This window comes from Trachemys scripta, chromosome 1, assembly GCF_013100865.1.
Source record: "Trachemys scripta elegans isolate TJP31775 chromosome 1, CAS_Tse_1.0, whole genome shotgun sequence".
Classification (NCBI taxonomy): Eukaryota; Metazoa; Chordata; order Testudines; family Emydidae; genus Trachemys; species Trachemys scripta.
Genome location: NC_048298.1, coordinates 252,665,203 through 252,681,363, shown reverse-complemented (window position 1 = coordinate 252,681,363; position 16,161 = coordinate 252,665,203). Strand labels below are relative to the sequence as shown.

The window sequence follows — 16,161 nt, the reverse complement described above, 5'->3', positions numbered from 1 at the left end:
ATTAAGGATGCAGCCAATCACTCTCGAGGGACAAAATGGGCTAAGAGTTCGAATTTAGAGATTTTAAATCTTAGCAGGTTAAAGGCTACTTTTTACTGTGTTGTCTTTTATTCATTCATTTTGCGATTCCTGCAATTCCCTTTCTAAAATGATTCATTTGCTGCTAATCCTGTTTCAACTCTGTATCCGTCTAAACTCACACATGCAGATGTGGGCTCGATTTACATTTGAAAACACCCTTTAAGGTAATAAAATCAGACAAGCAGGGGAGAGGCAAAAGGTGTTAACGTTTTTGTTAGTAACTATCAGAACCCCAGTGAAAAACCTCAAGCTGTAAATAGGAAATACAGTACTTCTAAAATAGTTGAACAAATTACACGGATTTAAGCAGAGAAGCTCTTTATGCTAACAAGATAAAGTGGTCAGGCAACTTTCCACTCTGAAAATGTTACTGGAAACCGATTAAATGGTTTGAGCGGTCTGTGTGTATTCAACAGACCCCGTTCTACTGGTTCATGAATACTTTTTTTAAATACAACGACTGTTTTATCTTCTTTCCTATTCACGATTTAAAATGTGATAAATCAGGTTTTTGGCTCTGAATAACAATGGCTTGATTTAGATTTCCTAGTAAATCTATTCAAAAGTGAAACAAAGACAGCCTTTGGAGGATACCTTACACTTCACCTGGACCAGGAGCGGAATGGCAATTCAGATAAAAATCTTGTTAGTAACTCAACAAGAAATAGAGGATTTCTCTTTTCCCTGCTTCAGGCTTTATTTAAACTCTTTGTTCAAAAATGAACAGAGTGGTAGTCGGATTCTATTTTACAGATATAGTTTAGACGTCTAATTTTAAATTAGAAAATCACACAAGAAAACCATTTACACGTAAATGTTAAAACCAATACTTAAACTTTTTTCTTTATATTACATAGAGCCAAAACGAAACTAAATACATGTTAGCCAGCTTCATTCACAAACATTAGTCAAAATATACACATTACAAAAGTAAAAAACGAAAACAAACAACAACAAAAAAAACCTCTAACTGATGAAGGTTTTTCTCTAAAATTTATTTTTTGTTTTTAAATCATTATTTGCAATTGAATTGCAGTTGCTCTAAAAATAACCTAAGCAGGTAGGAAGGGTACTCAAAAACACATTTAAACACTTCATGTTTGATAGGGAACGGTTCTTTGAACATGAGAATATTCTTCTGCTGTCAAAACAACCTCTGTTTCAGTTAAGCTAAATAATAAATATATAATTATCACTCAGACAAAAAGTCTGATTTAACCTTAGATAAAATTGCGATCCTTAAACGGTGACGCAATATTTGTATTTATTCTGAAAGGCGTTCATTTTTTTTTTTTTTTTTTTGAGTCTAAAACTGACTCAAATGTGGGCAAAGGAAGCAACGTATTTTCAATCAAAGACCTAACGTTTCCACAGAAATTTACAAATTTACAGTCTTAAGGTGAGACCTAAGGATCGGGAAAAATAAGAGACACAGGCTGTAAATTAAGAATGAAATTTGTATGAGTGTCCCATAGAAGAGGACTTCAGGAAGTCGTGTGGGATATGTTAAGGGGAGCGGGGGGCTGGGGAGATCAGAGGGACAGTATTTCACTTTACAGTCTATTTCTTTTTGTGTTTCCTGCTCCCCTTCGCATAGGACTTGATATAAAACAAAGGAAACATTTCAGATCCAAACGCCAGATTTGTCCCTCCACTCTGGCAACAATTTGCTCCCTTTTTGGGGGTGGTGTTGCAGTGAGGACGTTTTGGATAAGTTCAAATAGCACAGATTTGGGAGGCGGGAAGGGAGACAGGCCAGGCAAAGGAAGATGCACTTAGGGAGAAACCAGTGAGAGAACAAGCCCTTTCAGCTCAGGTATCTGCAAAGGCTGCATGCAACACACACCAATTCTTAAAAAAAAAGGGGGGGGGGGCAGATGGGGTAACCACCTCTAGCTAGGGAGTTTCTTCTCAATGGTGTCTGTGGGCAACACGCAACAGGTCCGAGGAGGGCCAGCCAGGCACCACCTGCTGCTGGAGCAGCGAGAAGTTTGCAGCAGGAGCGCAGGGCAGAAACGCTCCCGTTTACACAGACACTCGCCCCCGTCCCGCCCTTGCACCTTCCCCGTCGGCGAGTCCGCAGCTGCTGGCGCCCATCCCTCTGCACCTGTCCCCAAGCGGCTCTCCCAGGAGCCGAGCCTGGGAGTCCGCCGCTCGGCTCTGTCCGTACGGCGCGGATGTCATAGCGCCGCCGCGTAGGCTGCCGGGTACGGGTCCAGCTGGGGCTTGCCCATGCCGGGCAGCAGGATGTAGGCGAGGGGCGGCTGGAGGCCCGGGCTGGGCCAGGCGCTGCAGTTGCAGGGGATCATGTAGCCCGGGTTGCCCGGGGACGGGTGCGAGTGAGTGTGCCCCCCGGCGGCGGCAGCGGCAGCGGCAGCTGCGGCGGCGGCCCCGTGGAAGGCGCCGGCTCCCGCGGAGCCTGGGTAGGCCAGGGAGGAGGCGTAGGGCAGCGCCGAGGCGGAGGAGGACGACGAGAGCTCTGCCATTTTGGAGCCCAGGTCCAGCAGCGAGTAGGGGCTGCTGGCGGCCGCGGCGGCAGCTGCGGCGGCGGCGGCGGCCGCCGACTGGGGGAAGAAGACCCGGGCGGCTGCTGCTGCGGCGGCGGCGGCCGCTTTCTCCGGGTTAGCCAGCAGGGAGTCGTGTACCAGGCCCCCGCCGGCCCCGCCGTGCAGCCCGGCCGCCTTCAGCCCGTGCGGGTGGTCGGGATCCGCCAGGCCGTAGGGCACCGGGAAGGCGAACTTGTCCTTCTTGAGCAGGGTCTTGGGCTTCCGGCGGGGCCGGTACTTGTAGTCGGGATGCTCCTTCATGTGCATGGCCCGCAGCCGCTTGGCCTCGTCGATGAAGGGCCGCTTCTCCGCCTCGGTGAGCAGCTTCCACTCGGCCCCCAGGCGCTTGCTGATCTCCGAGTTGTGCATCTTGGGGTTCTCCTGGGCCATCTTCCGGCGCTGCGCCCGGGACCACACCATGAAGGCGTTCATGGGCCTCTTGACATGATCCACCGGCTTGGACATGCTGGCCCCCGGCAAGCCCTGCAGCTGCTGCAGGCTGCAGCCCACCCCGCGCTGGCGGCCGCCTGCCCCGGTCACCTCTCCCCCGCCGCTCGCAGCCCGCAGAAAATCAATCTTTGCTCCGCAGCAGAACGAGTCCGGGAACTGCAGCACCAACTTCGGGCCGCCCCTCCCTCTGGGCCTCCCGGGAGGAAAAGTCCCGCACCTGGGGACTGCTGGGCTCCAGGTGGCCCCAACCCTGGGCTCCTCTCCGCACCCTGAAAGCCGATGTCCCAAACGGCAGGTCCCCTGTGCACCGCTTTCCTCTCCGTCCAGAGCTGGCCCCCAGCCAGGAGACTGTCCCGGGCTCGGGTCTCTTCTTTCCGCCGGGAAGTTTCTTTCTTTTCTCAAGCAGGATTTTGAAACTCTCTCCAGATGCCGCTCGGGTTGGATGCTGGTGCCCCCAGAGTTCAAAGGGAACAACGGAAAAGTGCAAACATCCCCCCTTCCCCTTCCACTAGCTCAACTCTTCTCGGGGACTTGTCATTTGACAGCGGCCGGGGGGAGCAGGGGAGACACGGCGGCTTCCTTCCGTGCAAGGCGAGCCGCGATCCAAGCAATGATCACAGAGTCCTACCCATGGCGAGCCTGCAAACAAACCGCGGGCCGGCGCTCTCCGGACGCAGGGCGTGTGGCGGGGGCAGCGGGAGCTGTCCGCTTTCCTCCCCGGGCCGCTTTAGCGCGAGGCTGGCGATTAGCTGGGTCCCTTCCGCTCACAGCCAGATAACTGCCCCTGGCGAGCCGTTGCGAGCCGCTTTCTCCTCGGACATACTCGCTTCTTCTCCTTCGCCTGCTGGGGGGGAGAGGGGCGGAGGATTGTCCCCCACTCTGGTCTGGGCTCCGCGACGCCTCCTGCTGCGGCCCCTAGAGCGCACGCGAGCCGTGCAGGGCAGGAACCAGCGGCCCCGCTCAGCGCCCAGTCCCGGGATCAGGTTCCAACTTGGAGCTCGGCGGCGGCTCCCAGAGCTTCCAACTAACTTCGCCAAGTTTCATGCGGGCTCCCGGGCAGCTCCACTCCGGCTCGCTCGCCCGCTGCCTGGCTCCTCCTCTGTTCGGGGCTCTCTGGGCTTGCCTAGCCAGAGAGTGACTTGGGGGCGGGCAGGGGAGGGAAGATAGGGCGACGGGGTTTCTAATTAAAATGCTCGGCGATCTCAGCCAGGCAGAAGTGGAGCCGGTTATAAAGTCCCTTGTGTAGCTTGCAGCAGTCTCAGTCGCTCCCGCTTTTTGCCCCTCTGTAGCGGGAGCCAGAGACAGGCAGGTAAAGCTCTCTCTGCGTGTGCATGTGGGCTGGCTATGTGTTGCATGTACAGTGTGTGTGTGTGTATCTGTGTGCAGGGGAACGTGGGGCCCGGCGGGGCTAGTGAGAGGGAGGGACAGCGGGAGCGCCGGCTCCCACCCCCAGCCATTGATTAAACAGCATTCCCCTCCCTTTCACTTCACTGCAGGTTAGGGGGGTGGAGACACCAGAGCCTGCCCTGCCGGGCATAAGCGGAGTCTGCGCAGCGCTCGCCAGCTAAGTTGGTGTCGAAACACAACCTCGGAGTATTACCCAACTCCGAAGAGCCGCCACGTCCGGCACCCGCAAATCGGCTGCTTCTCACTAGGCGGAGAGAGTTTATTTCGATAAATTGTTCATGATCCCCCTCCTCCCTCCCCCACTTATTGAGTTACACGGCCGGACAGTCCCCCTTTCTCCTTGGCTGATGATCCTGGAGATACTGCCTTCCCCAGACTCCCTTTGCCACAGAGGAAATGTCCCAGGAAGGAGACTGACTCCAATTTAGGATCACCCGAGCAACTTGCTGTCCGGTGGCCAGCTGTTTTAAACAGCCCATTTTAAGTCGACAACAGGCACCGCTCGCTTATACGTTTGTGCTGGTTGTTGTTTTCAAAACCTTGTTAAAAGCATACTGCTAGTTTTCTCTTTATATACTAGGCTGGAGATAATTAAGCTTACCGATTGCACTCAGTACCTAGAGCAGCGTCAACATTACGGCTATACAAAGAAAACGGATCTAAATCGCACTGATCCCAAGATTACGTATTTAAATATTGTTCGTTGCCAAGGTTTTGTTTACTTTTGCCCAATGAAACAAAGAATTCTCTCCCCGTTGAAAAAACCCACAACCCGTGCTTTTGGCAGCGACCTGAGCTCTTCGATTTGCATATTTTCTTTACTTCTTGATATGCTACTTCGCACTCACCCCAACCCGATCTGTCTGAATGTGTTGCTAACAAGTTGGCCTGTCAGTCAGGGTGAACTCGCTCGCCTTGTTTGTACTTCGGCAGATTGGTTTTGACTTACCTTTGTGGTATGTGGAAGTACGAACTCCAATACACCATTAACTCTTTCACACGTTAACATCAGGCCGAGGTGTATACCGACAGATCTCGGCTGTAAGCGCTAAAGTCAACGCTGGATCTTGGGATGGCAGCCACAATCCCTTCACTCAGCGCGCAAGAGAACACCTCTGGTCATTCCCATGCTCTGTTTCAGTAATCACTGGGGGAAGGCGTTTGGGGAAATGTATGGGGGAGATTTCTTTTGTTGCCACAGTAAAAGTAGCTCTGTGAAAAGTTCGTTTCACATCAAGTATGCGCTTGTGTTGGTGAAACGATGTGTTTGAGGGGCTCTCTTTGTAAGCACTTTCTTTCAAAAGTCGGCCAATGGGCGGAGGAACACAAACTTCAGCTATGCTTAATCAGCCGGGTCTATAGACAGAGCGGGCTATGATCATCCATGATCATAATGGATCATCACCCATTATGAAAAACTATAATCCTATCGTTTTTATGCTACTAAGACATTTTCAGAAGCTCTACCGTTGAAGTAAAGATATGAGATATTTTCTCTCCTCTCTCTCTGTATGTGTGGTGTGTTGCATATACATATGTCCAAACTGATAGCCAGCCCGAGCCGGTGAAAATCAGTAAGCTACATTGACTACACTGGACCTGTCTGTCTACACTAGTTGAAGATCTTACCAGTTAAAATGCCCTGAATAATTTACACATAAAATGTACCTACCCTGTCTTCATATTTAATGAATGAATTTAATTTAATCTCTTTACCACTCATTTATACATATTCCTCTCAATCTTCAAATCCACCTTGCCAACTTTTGACCCCCCACAATCCATTTAGCTGTGAAAAAGTTACAATCGGTTGTCAAAAGCAGGGAGATTAAGCTATCTACTCGCATTGACTGCCGTTTAGGCTTAGAATGGAAATCCTATTTCTTGAAGGTTGAAAAAGTGACCAAGAGTGGCTGTAGCCAGCGTAGGTATTACTGCTCTCCAGGTCACTTTTTCAATCCATTGCCAATAATTTCCAGCTCTGAAATGAAAAGTCAATATTTCAAATCTTCTCATTTGTATTAACCAAGGAGCAATTTCATATTCCAAGCATTCGATGTCATCCTTTATTGCGGAAAAATATTTAATCCCATAGCTCTTTTTTGCCTAGATCAGATGCCGGCACAATCAGTTCCTTCCTGTATTTCAGTGCAAGGGGAGGAAGGGAGAACATTATTTATAAGGCCCCGACCACCGTGAGAACCCATAAAAGCGGTGACAAAGAGTTAAAACAGAGAGAAGAGCCACCCTTTGGCTGCTACTGCCAATCAAATTCCAGACCCTTAGAAGAGTGTGGGATAGGCGCCCGATCCCTTACTCCTTATCCTGCCAAAAATCTCATTAACTCCATTAGAAAATTCGTATAAGGAGTACGGGATCCGCCTTCTGAATGATTAACAAGGATGTTTCATTTTCCTCTCTGCTCTCCTGTTTTAGATATTACTCCAATAGGTGATTATAACAAGGGGAATGGGACGTCCCTCCACGCCCTTAGATCCGAGTACTCTATATAGTGAAATGCAGTAGTCCATGTTATTCTACTGTCGAACAATTCGCCGAGAGCCGAGCTGTATCTGACAATGTGTGGCAGAAAAACGACAGTGGACAGAAGTACAAAGAAGAATGATTCAAAAATAAAAAGCACGCGTCTCTTCTTACGGGTCAGGTGTAGACTGGCCAATTTGATTGACGTGGACAGAGTGGCAACAGTTTTTAGTCCGTCCATGCGTTAATTTGTGGACTGTTGTGATGCTATTTGGAGCTTGTGGTTCACAAGGGACAACACTGATTCTGTGGAGAAGTGATGAATGTACAAACATTTTAGCTTTTCACAGACACTGCACGTAAAGAAAGGCTCTCGCCGCTGACAGGAATGGCTGATAAACACAGGTTGTGGGGTGGGAAAGGGCTTCAGGAGATTTTCTAAGGTAAATGTTCATCATTGCCTCTAAAATTCCTCAGAGAGATCAGAACAATGAACACGTGCATCTTGATATACTCATGCCTCTGTGAAAGAATAAGGAAAATAAGCGTCTAGGTAATTGACAGCACAAGTATGCTCCATCTCACTGACTCCTCTCTTGAAAAAAAGTCACCATTTGCAAGTGTCTGACTTCACAAATGTATGTTTCTGATTATTTGGTAGGATTTCAAAAAGTGAAAAACTAATAAAAATAAAAGATTTTATTGGTCATAAATTATTTGACATTCTTTCTCAGACTGATAAATTGCTATGATTTGTGTTGAGTAGCTTTTTCTAGTTTTAAATGAAACACTATATACAAAGATCTGGTTTCAAAAGTGCTTTTCTTTCCACGTAACGCTTGTGGTAACCACTGGCTGTTATAGAATACACATACGGTCCGTAGTTAAAGATCTGTATTTCTATGGTAATTTGCTGTCAAGAGGTGTGAATGAGGTGATGTTGACTTCACTGGGAGTAAATTTGGACCTGCAGACTCCGATTAGGAGTGAATGTAGAGTTTAGGCTTTCACTCCATCCTTCACACACCCTATGGTGCCTAAGTATAAGAGGACAATGGGACTGATCCTGTTGGAGCAGGACAGGGCTCATGGTACCTAACATCACACACTATGTTAGAACCTTGACATTCCTAATCAAGAGTGGAAGATTTAACTGAATTTACTTATTTACTTACCTGGATTTATGTTAAACCTGTAACATTACCTTAGGTAGTTATGTATATGTTAATTACTCAGATGATGCAGTAGTATCAATATAATTTCTGAGAATAACAAGAAAATGATCCTGTGTAATGTAATTTACTTGCATTGGACCAGTCAATTCTAATATAATGCAAATTGAGATGCATACTTTTGCTTCCAATATAGCGAAATGAGTAGCTGCTGCATTACCATGCAAAGATAAAATAATAATACACTTTATCTGAAACTTTAATATTTTATTCTAGCAGTTTAAATTTTAGAATGTACAGTATCTTTTCAGTTCCCAGATATTAATTTTGGAAAGTTGAGTATGTTTAAATTAAACAACTACAATCCCCTCAATTCTATTAGCCTGTTTAAGTGATCAGTAATATTCCACTCTTCTGATTTGATAAATGATATTTCATCTTTGCTCTCCCTAAAATTAGGTATAGTTTCAAGAGGCTGTTTTTATTTTCAAGCACAGCTTAGAGCAGCGATAGAGCAGGTAAACACCATAATTCTTCCTAATTTGTGTTATTTGAATTTAATAATCAGGTGGCAAGTCAGAGAGATAAAAAGTATTAGACTAATAATGGCTAGCCAGATAGCAATCTGCACCTAATCATTCCAAGGAAGTGAAAAGCTGACTCATAAGCTCAATAGACTTATCACTGCACTATATTTATAGAGCCACATTGTGATTTTACTGCTTTGTTTGTGCACTAAAGCTTTTCCATATACAAACTGGGAAGCTGACAGTTTTCTTTGTGCAGGTATCAGCCACCAATTCCACATTTACTTTCAGTTGTCAAAAGTTGGCAGACACTGTAGTATCTTAAACACACTTTTCTATGTGGTATAGTTCTTCAGATTTGTGAGTGTTGCTTATTATCTACCACCTCACCAGTACAAGCACACTAGTAGAGAGAAAACAAATTTTACATATATAGCATATATGCTAGATTCAGTTATATGCTTGCAAAGAGTGCTTCAAAATGTTCTATAGTATTATTTTTCAATAATAGTCACCTTTTTTTTATTAGAGCACTGGTAGCACAACTTTAGTTAAATGTCTAGTAATGTTTCCACCATGAAGCACTATTTTCTAGGTTTATATTTTATAATCTGGCTGTAAAAGTGTGATTCTGGTTGGAATTTGGCATACAAAAACTCAGCTGGAGAATAAACTTTTTATAATAAATATATTGGTTTATTGGGTTTGCTATTTTAAGTTAAAGATTTTACTAGGTTTGGAAGCTTTCAGTGCTTCTAAAATTAAAAAAATAATAATTAAAAAATAAATCTAATGCTTTTGGTAAGGCTAGATATGTTCTTATAATTTATGTGGGACTGGTCCTAATACTACTCTATACACAGAACTCCTGCTGAAATCAAAGGAAACTCCATGGACAGGGCAGCTGCAGGGTCAAACTCAGAATGGGATCCCCACTAATGTGGACCATAAACAAGGAGTTTAAAATGTAGTCCTACTTTGAAAAGTGAGGCTGTAAAATTGGCATCTTCTTACTCAATTGATCTGCACCCCATTTGAAATCAGAGTCATATTAATTTACTTCAATGACTAAAATAAATTTCTGCTATTTTTTAATCCTGTTGGCCTTGCAGAAATTATAGCTTTGGGCGAGTTGGATTCCATTCTGGCTCATATGTAATCAGCATGATTGGTAACTAAGTTCTGGCTGCAGTATCTTTGCTGCTGGTGGTTCATAAGCCAGAAAGAAGTCACTTTGTTCGTAGATTCCAAGATGAATTTGTGCAATTTGAAAAAAACAAACAGCTTTTTACTTGTAAACTGAATACTGTATAGTTGATCTGGAAATCACAGGGAGACAATTAACACTGACCCCACAATATCATTTTTAAAGAATCATTTTTCAGAATAGGGTCACAATGATTCCCCTACATTAAGGTCTTACAAACATTTATGTATATGCATAACTTTTTTCACATGAATAGCCTTTTGATTTCAATGGAACTATTCCTATGAGTAAAGTTCTGCCCATGAACAATGAGTCAAATTCTCTGTATTAATCAAGCAAAACTCCCACTAAAGTCAGAATTTGGGCTAATGTATTCACATAATATTATAGAGACTTCTACTCATCTGAGCAGTCTCTGTCTACTGAACCCATCACAACTTTCTTGTCCTAACTGAAGTTAAATTACCTTTCATACCAAGGGCATAATGATTAGTTTTGGGCTCAGTTATCTTAGCAACTGAGATCAGGAACATGACATTCATGCTAAGTGGGAAAAAGGCTTTGAGATCTGAAGGGTTCCCCCAAATGAGTATATTAACAAATAATAAATTAAATGAGACCCTCTCTTCTTGGAATGTATTGTGAGGCTTTTGCCAAAGGGAAGATACTAGAGAGTTTTTTTTAGGCATTTCGAGAGCAGTCTTTCATGGTGTTGCTTAAACCAGGCAAGGACCATCTTCTTTCCACTTCACAGTATTGACCAGAAGAGCAGGGAGGTTTTTGCCTGGCTGTGATAGGGTGCACCCACTGCGAACTAGGCTGGAAAGGGTTATCTCTGCATTCTGGACTTCTCTGCATTGTGGACTTAGGAAGCCACCCCCACCAAGCCCTACTGGGCAAGCTCCAAGTGTAGCAGTAGTTTAAAAGTGAGAAGTCCAAATCAGTCTGGGCTGACAGCTGAAGAGGATGTTGGCTGCAGGCTCCAGCCCAAGAAGTGCCAGTGGCTCCAACAGCGGAAGCCAGGAATGCCGAGACTCAGATGGAGATCCGGACACCAGCGGACATCCAGGAGAACCCAAGATTCACTGGGAGCCATCTGTGCCCACGAGTCTGGAGACCCCAGAGATGCCTGGACCATGACTACAAGGGACACGGTAGGAAGTAGCCCAGAGGCGACCCCCACATGCAGGGCTGAGAACAGTCAGTGTGTTGTGATCAGATTACTGCTGACTCAGTGGTGGAGATCCTTGCCACTGACTGAGTCCTGGGCTGGGACTCGTAGGAGCAGGGAGGACCTGGGTCCCCCTACCCTGGCCACACCTAGGTGGCAGCCTGTTATCCTTGACTTTGATCAGTAGGCCTTACCACCCTGCGGATAAGGCCAATCAATTGACTCTGGCCACTAGGCCTTAACACCCTGACGATAAGGGCAACCCAATTGACTGTGGCCATTAGACCTTACCGTCCTGTGGATAAGTGTGATCCTATTGACTCTGGCCATTAGACTTTATAACTCTGGGACCTAGAACAGTGCAGTGAACCTATTTGTGGACTGGAAATTCCCCCCTTTGCATGTAAGGAGGATGGGGTACCCCCACCACATCACATTGGCATAAATATATTTTGCTGACCAGTCTGAGTTTGTTCAGGGATGATACACAGCCATAAATCAGATAAAGTTGCTTTGTCTGTCAGGGATGGTAGGCAAGTCCCAAGAGCTATGAGCAGTTCAGTGTTGAGAATGCTTTTGACTTCACTGAGTGGGGCGGTCTCTTGGAAACATTGAAATATAGTAGCCACTTTTGGAACTTTGTTCAATGCATACAGAAGGGCTAAAACAAAGGCCAGAACTCTTTGGGGTTTGCCCTCTCAAGGGAAGCTTAGCAGAGGTTCCTACAGTCATCTCTGCTGTCTGCTATACCAGGAGAATACTTGGGTCTCTTTACCATTTGATTCTTAAGAATTACTATTTCCAGGTGGTTACAGAGAAGTCAGGAATGAAGAGCTTAATAAGAAACAAGCCTTCAAATGAAGAAATCTACATTAGGGCTGAAAAAAACATGTCCTATCCCTATTTATAGAGGATGTCTCATTGCTACTCTGAACCCAGCAGGATAGCTGTAGTAAGATTTTATCCTTATCTATAAGTTTGGCCAATTTTCTGAGTTTGGCCAATTGGGAGATGTCAGTGTCATACCAGCTCACTAAGGAAATGCTGAAGGGTCTTCCTTGCTTGGTACCAGAATTATGTAAATATGTAGGAGTCTGGCTCAGCCTAAAAGAGCCAGGATTGAGAGCACTTAATGGACCAGGTTCAGTTTTCTTGATGCTGTAAACTATACCATTGCCAGCAGCTCAGCCAGTGTGTTTCAGGAGGAGATCCATCCCTTGGGACGGCAGATCGTAGTATTTCCCCTGCCCTGGCTCAAGTATTCTGCCAGGGGAAGGCCACTTTACATTTACTGGGCTGTTGGAGGCTGCTGATGGGAAATATTGAACCAGATTGTGTTCATGGCTGCCTTGCACATGTCTTATCACCTACTTTTTGGGCTGATCCTGCATTCCACCACTGCAACCTCTTCATAGCAGACTTTTTATTGCCAAGGGCCTACATTATGCTGTCTTTTCACTGGCCTAGATCCTGGACTGAATCTAGCCTAGTTTCCCTGTGTTAGTTATTTAGTGGGCTCTTGTCACAGTTAACATTTTATAAGATGGTTAGAAATATATTTGTTCTCCTGTAAGCTTATTTATAACGTTTCAATAATTGTTAGGTAATGTTTGTATGTACATGGATCTAAATTCCGCTTTCTCTTTTTATTACTATTTTATTTTTTTTGTTAAACTTTTCCCTGGAGGGTTTGACATGATCATACAGTAAGATTATAAAATTGTACTAATAAGAGACTAAAGACATTTGAGTCCCTCTGCCTACAAAGGCTAGTTATAGCAGCCTGATAGAGGAAGTAAGAGATATTTAAGATACTACACTTGATCTTTTTTTCTTCCAGAACTCATACAGTCTATTGTGCCACACACTGCCACTGTCCAGAGCCCTCTCACATTTGCAAATTTGACCACCACACCTTAGGAACAGTGCCTCAACACCACAGCTGCTAAAATTCTCATCTACGCTCTATTAACTCGGTAATGGAAATTCCTTTCTCTATGGCCACCTGAGGACCCAGGTCTCCATGATCCAACATGTACTAAATGCTACTGGCTACCTTCTCATGCACCCACGTCAATCATATTCTCTGAAAACTCAAATGATGCCCATGGATTTTCAAAATCCAGTTAAAAAGCACTGTCCTTTTTAAAAAAAAACTCTCCATGGACTTGCTGCAGAAAGTGCTTTCATACTCATCTCTGGCTCCCTCTTCTCGGTTAACACTGGCCTCTTCCTTGACCTTCAACACAATCTTATTACTATCTAAGTGTCAGAACTTTTTCTCTGTAGCCCCTGTTGTCTGTAACAACCCTTCTATTTTTCTTCACGTTGTCAACTTCCTATCTTATTTCAAATCTCCATTGAAAACATATTTTCCGCATTACTTAAACCTCTTAGTTTCTCTCCTATTATTATTTTTACTTATTTTCCCTGTAATTGTGATATTTAATTCTATCAAGCATGATGGAATACAGTTGGCATTAAAGATGGTCTATAAATAAATTTGTATTGTATTGGATAGGGTACAAAAGAATTGTCAATGTTAAACAAATGGTCAAATGAAGTCAATAGAGTTACACAAAGGATGAATTTGGCCCTTTGTGCATTAATCTTATTTAAGCTTTTTTGGCTGCATTGCGCCACGCAGATCTAAAGCTTATTACAGCCAATTTATTTCCTTACATAGTATATCCATCAGAGTAGCTTATTAGCAATGAAAGTAAAAGATAAAGATCATTTTTTGACAAATGAAGTTCACAACTTAAAAATCTGACCCTTTTCATGGATGCTATAGAAGAGTAAGACCTCTGAAAGCATCTACATTCATTCAGGGGAGCTAGAAATATGCAAACATTTTACCAATGTTGGTAGAGACATTTCCTTCTAATCAGTGGGAAAAATCAAATCAAATTACCCCAGAAAGAGAAATTCCTTTGATTTTTCTGTTGTCTTGATCTTATATTTGACGATCAAATGTCATTATAAAACATGAAGAGGGTTATGGAAAAAAATATTCATTCTGGATGAATTCTTATTGGCCCAGCAGGTAAGTAAATTAGGCTCCTTTGAAAATCCCAGCCTAAGGGAATAAGGCCCCCCCAAATCCCATTGAATTTCAATGGGATTTTGTGCCCTTACTCCTTTAGGCTCCTTTGAAAACCCCAGCTTTAGTAGTTGAATGGAGTAGACCTAAAACATGTTGATACTTTCAGGAAAGGACTAGATTATTAATCACATCAGCCACACCATCAGAGGCTCATTCACCTGCACATCTACCAATGTGATTTATGCCATCATGTGCCAGCAATGCCCCTCTGCCACATACATTGGCCAAACCAGACAGTCTCTATGCAAACGAATAAATGGACACAAATCAGATGTCAAGAATTATAACATTCAAAAACCAGTTGGAGAATGCTTCAACCTCCCTGGTCACTCAATGACAGTCTTCAAAATCGCAATTCTCCAATTAAAAAAAACTTCAAAAACAGACTCCAATGAGAAACTGCAGAATTGGAATTAATTTGCAAACTGGACACCATTAAATTAGGCTTGAATAAAGACTGGGAGTGGATGGGTCATTACACAAAGTAAAAACTATTTTCCCATGCTAATTTTTCCCCTACTATACTCCCACCTTCTTGTCAACGGTTGGAAATGGGCCATCCTGATTTATCACTACAAAAGTTTTTTTTTTCTCCTGCTGATAACAGCCCAACTTAATTGATTAGTCATGTTATATTTGGCATGGCAACACCCATTTTTTCATGTTCTCTGTGTTTATATATCTTCCTACTGTATTTTCCACTGCATGCATCTGATGAAGCGGGTTTTAGCCCACAAAAGCTTATGCCCAAATAAACTTGTTAGTCTCTAAGGTACCAAAAGTACTCCTCATTCTTTTTACTAGATTATAATATTGTTCTCTCGCTCAAAACAGGCTTCTCAATCCTGCCACTTTTCTGCAGCTAGGAAGAGCATTTAGAGCAAAGACTAAATAAAATTCAGTTAGTCTTTATTTGCATTTATCTGGACCTTTGACTTCACTTTGCTCTTGGTACCTGCTGCTCTCAGTAACTAAGAGGCAAAGCTAAAAATGCAAACTGATTTTTGTCCTCGCCTTGGCACTGCTTTAACCATCAGGCCTGCCCTACAATATTTGAAACATATAGCATGGCAAGACCTGAGGCAAAAATCAGCTGCAAGATATACTCTCCCTACCCATCTACATTTCATTAGAGATGAAGTTTCTCTTTCCTGGCATATCTTAGCCCTTTGTTGGCATAGATAACTGCTCCATTTTTTTAAGAGAATACCTGTCTACCAGTTATAGTTGTACATTTGAGTATTGCAAACACTAGAATTAATGAGTGAACAATTTTCTGTATATCATGCTATAATCCAATTAGAGGAAGAGTGGTGCATGTGTGCATATTAGAAACACTAGTACTGTTGTGTTTAGAAGCAGCAGTAGCTCTATCTGACAGATACAGTGCTGCATGTCTTCACGCTCAAATTGAAATCCTGGCCCCATTGAAGTCAGTGACAAAGTTCCCACTGACTACAATGAACCCAGGAGTTCACCCACTGTTTCTAATGTGAATATAGGGCCTGATCCAGAACCTACTGAGGTTAATTGAAAGGTTACCATCGACTTCAGTGAGCTATGGATCAGATCCATAGTGAATTTTTTTCACAGACGGAAACCATTACTAGCAAACAAGAAGGGCCAAAATGTCCAAGAATGCTTTGTGTGAAATGAAATGTTACAATAACATTTGATTTGGCCTGGTATGAGAATATGACAAACACAATCAATGTTATTTGCCAGGTTTATTTTTGATTTCATGATGCATTAAATTGAAAGTTTAATGAAAACATGAAATTGATATAATTTCTCTCAGACATAACATGGACAGGTGCAATGTGAGCTTCTTCACATAGACTTCAATTTGAGTAATATAAGCTCAAGGTCTCATTGCTGGTACTAAAACATTCTTGGAATTTCTAAATATTGCAGATGACAATTTCCTGATTCAAGAAGTGCTGCATTCAACATGGGGGAAATTCCATATTTAATCAGAAAAATGTGAATGATAATCATTTAAGAACACCT

General features: G+C 43.8%; 1 protein-coding gene across 1 annotated transcript; it reads right to left on the bottom strand.

Moving 5' to 3' along the window:
* Nucleotides 1–898: 898 nt before the first annotated feature.
* Nucleotides 899–4,423, bottom strand: SOX21 (SRY-box transcription factor 21). The gene has a single exon (XM_034758265.1). The coding sequence runs from the start codon at nucleotides 3,090–3,092 to the stop codon at nucleotides 2,262–2,264; it is 831 nt and encodes a 276-aa protein (XP_034614156.1). The 5' UTR covers nucleotides 3,093–4,423; the 3' UTR covers nucleotides 899–2,261.
* Nucleotides 4,424–16,161: the final 11,738 nt, after the last annotated feature.

Excerpts from the sequence above, each read along its gene's own strand:
- SOX21 (XM_034758265.1), bottom strand. The coding sequence starts at position 3,092 with ATGTCCAAGCCGGTGGATCATGTCAAGAGGCCCATGAACGCCTTCATG.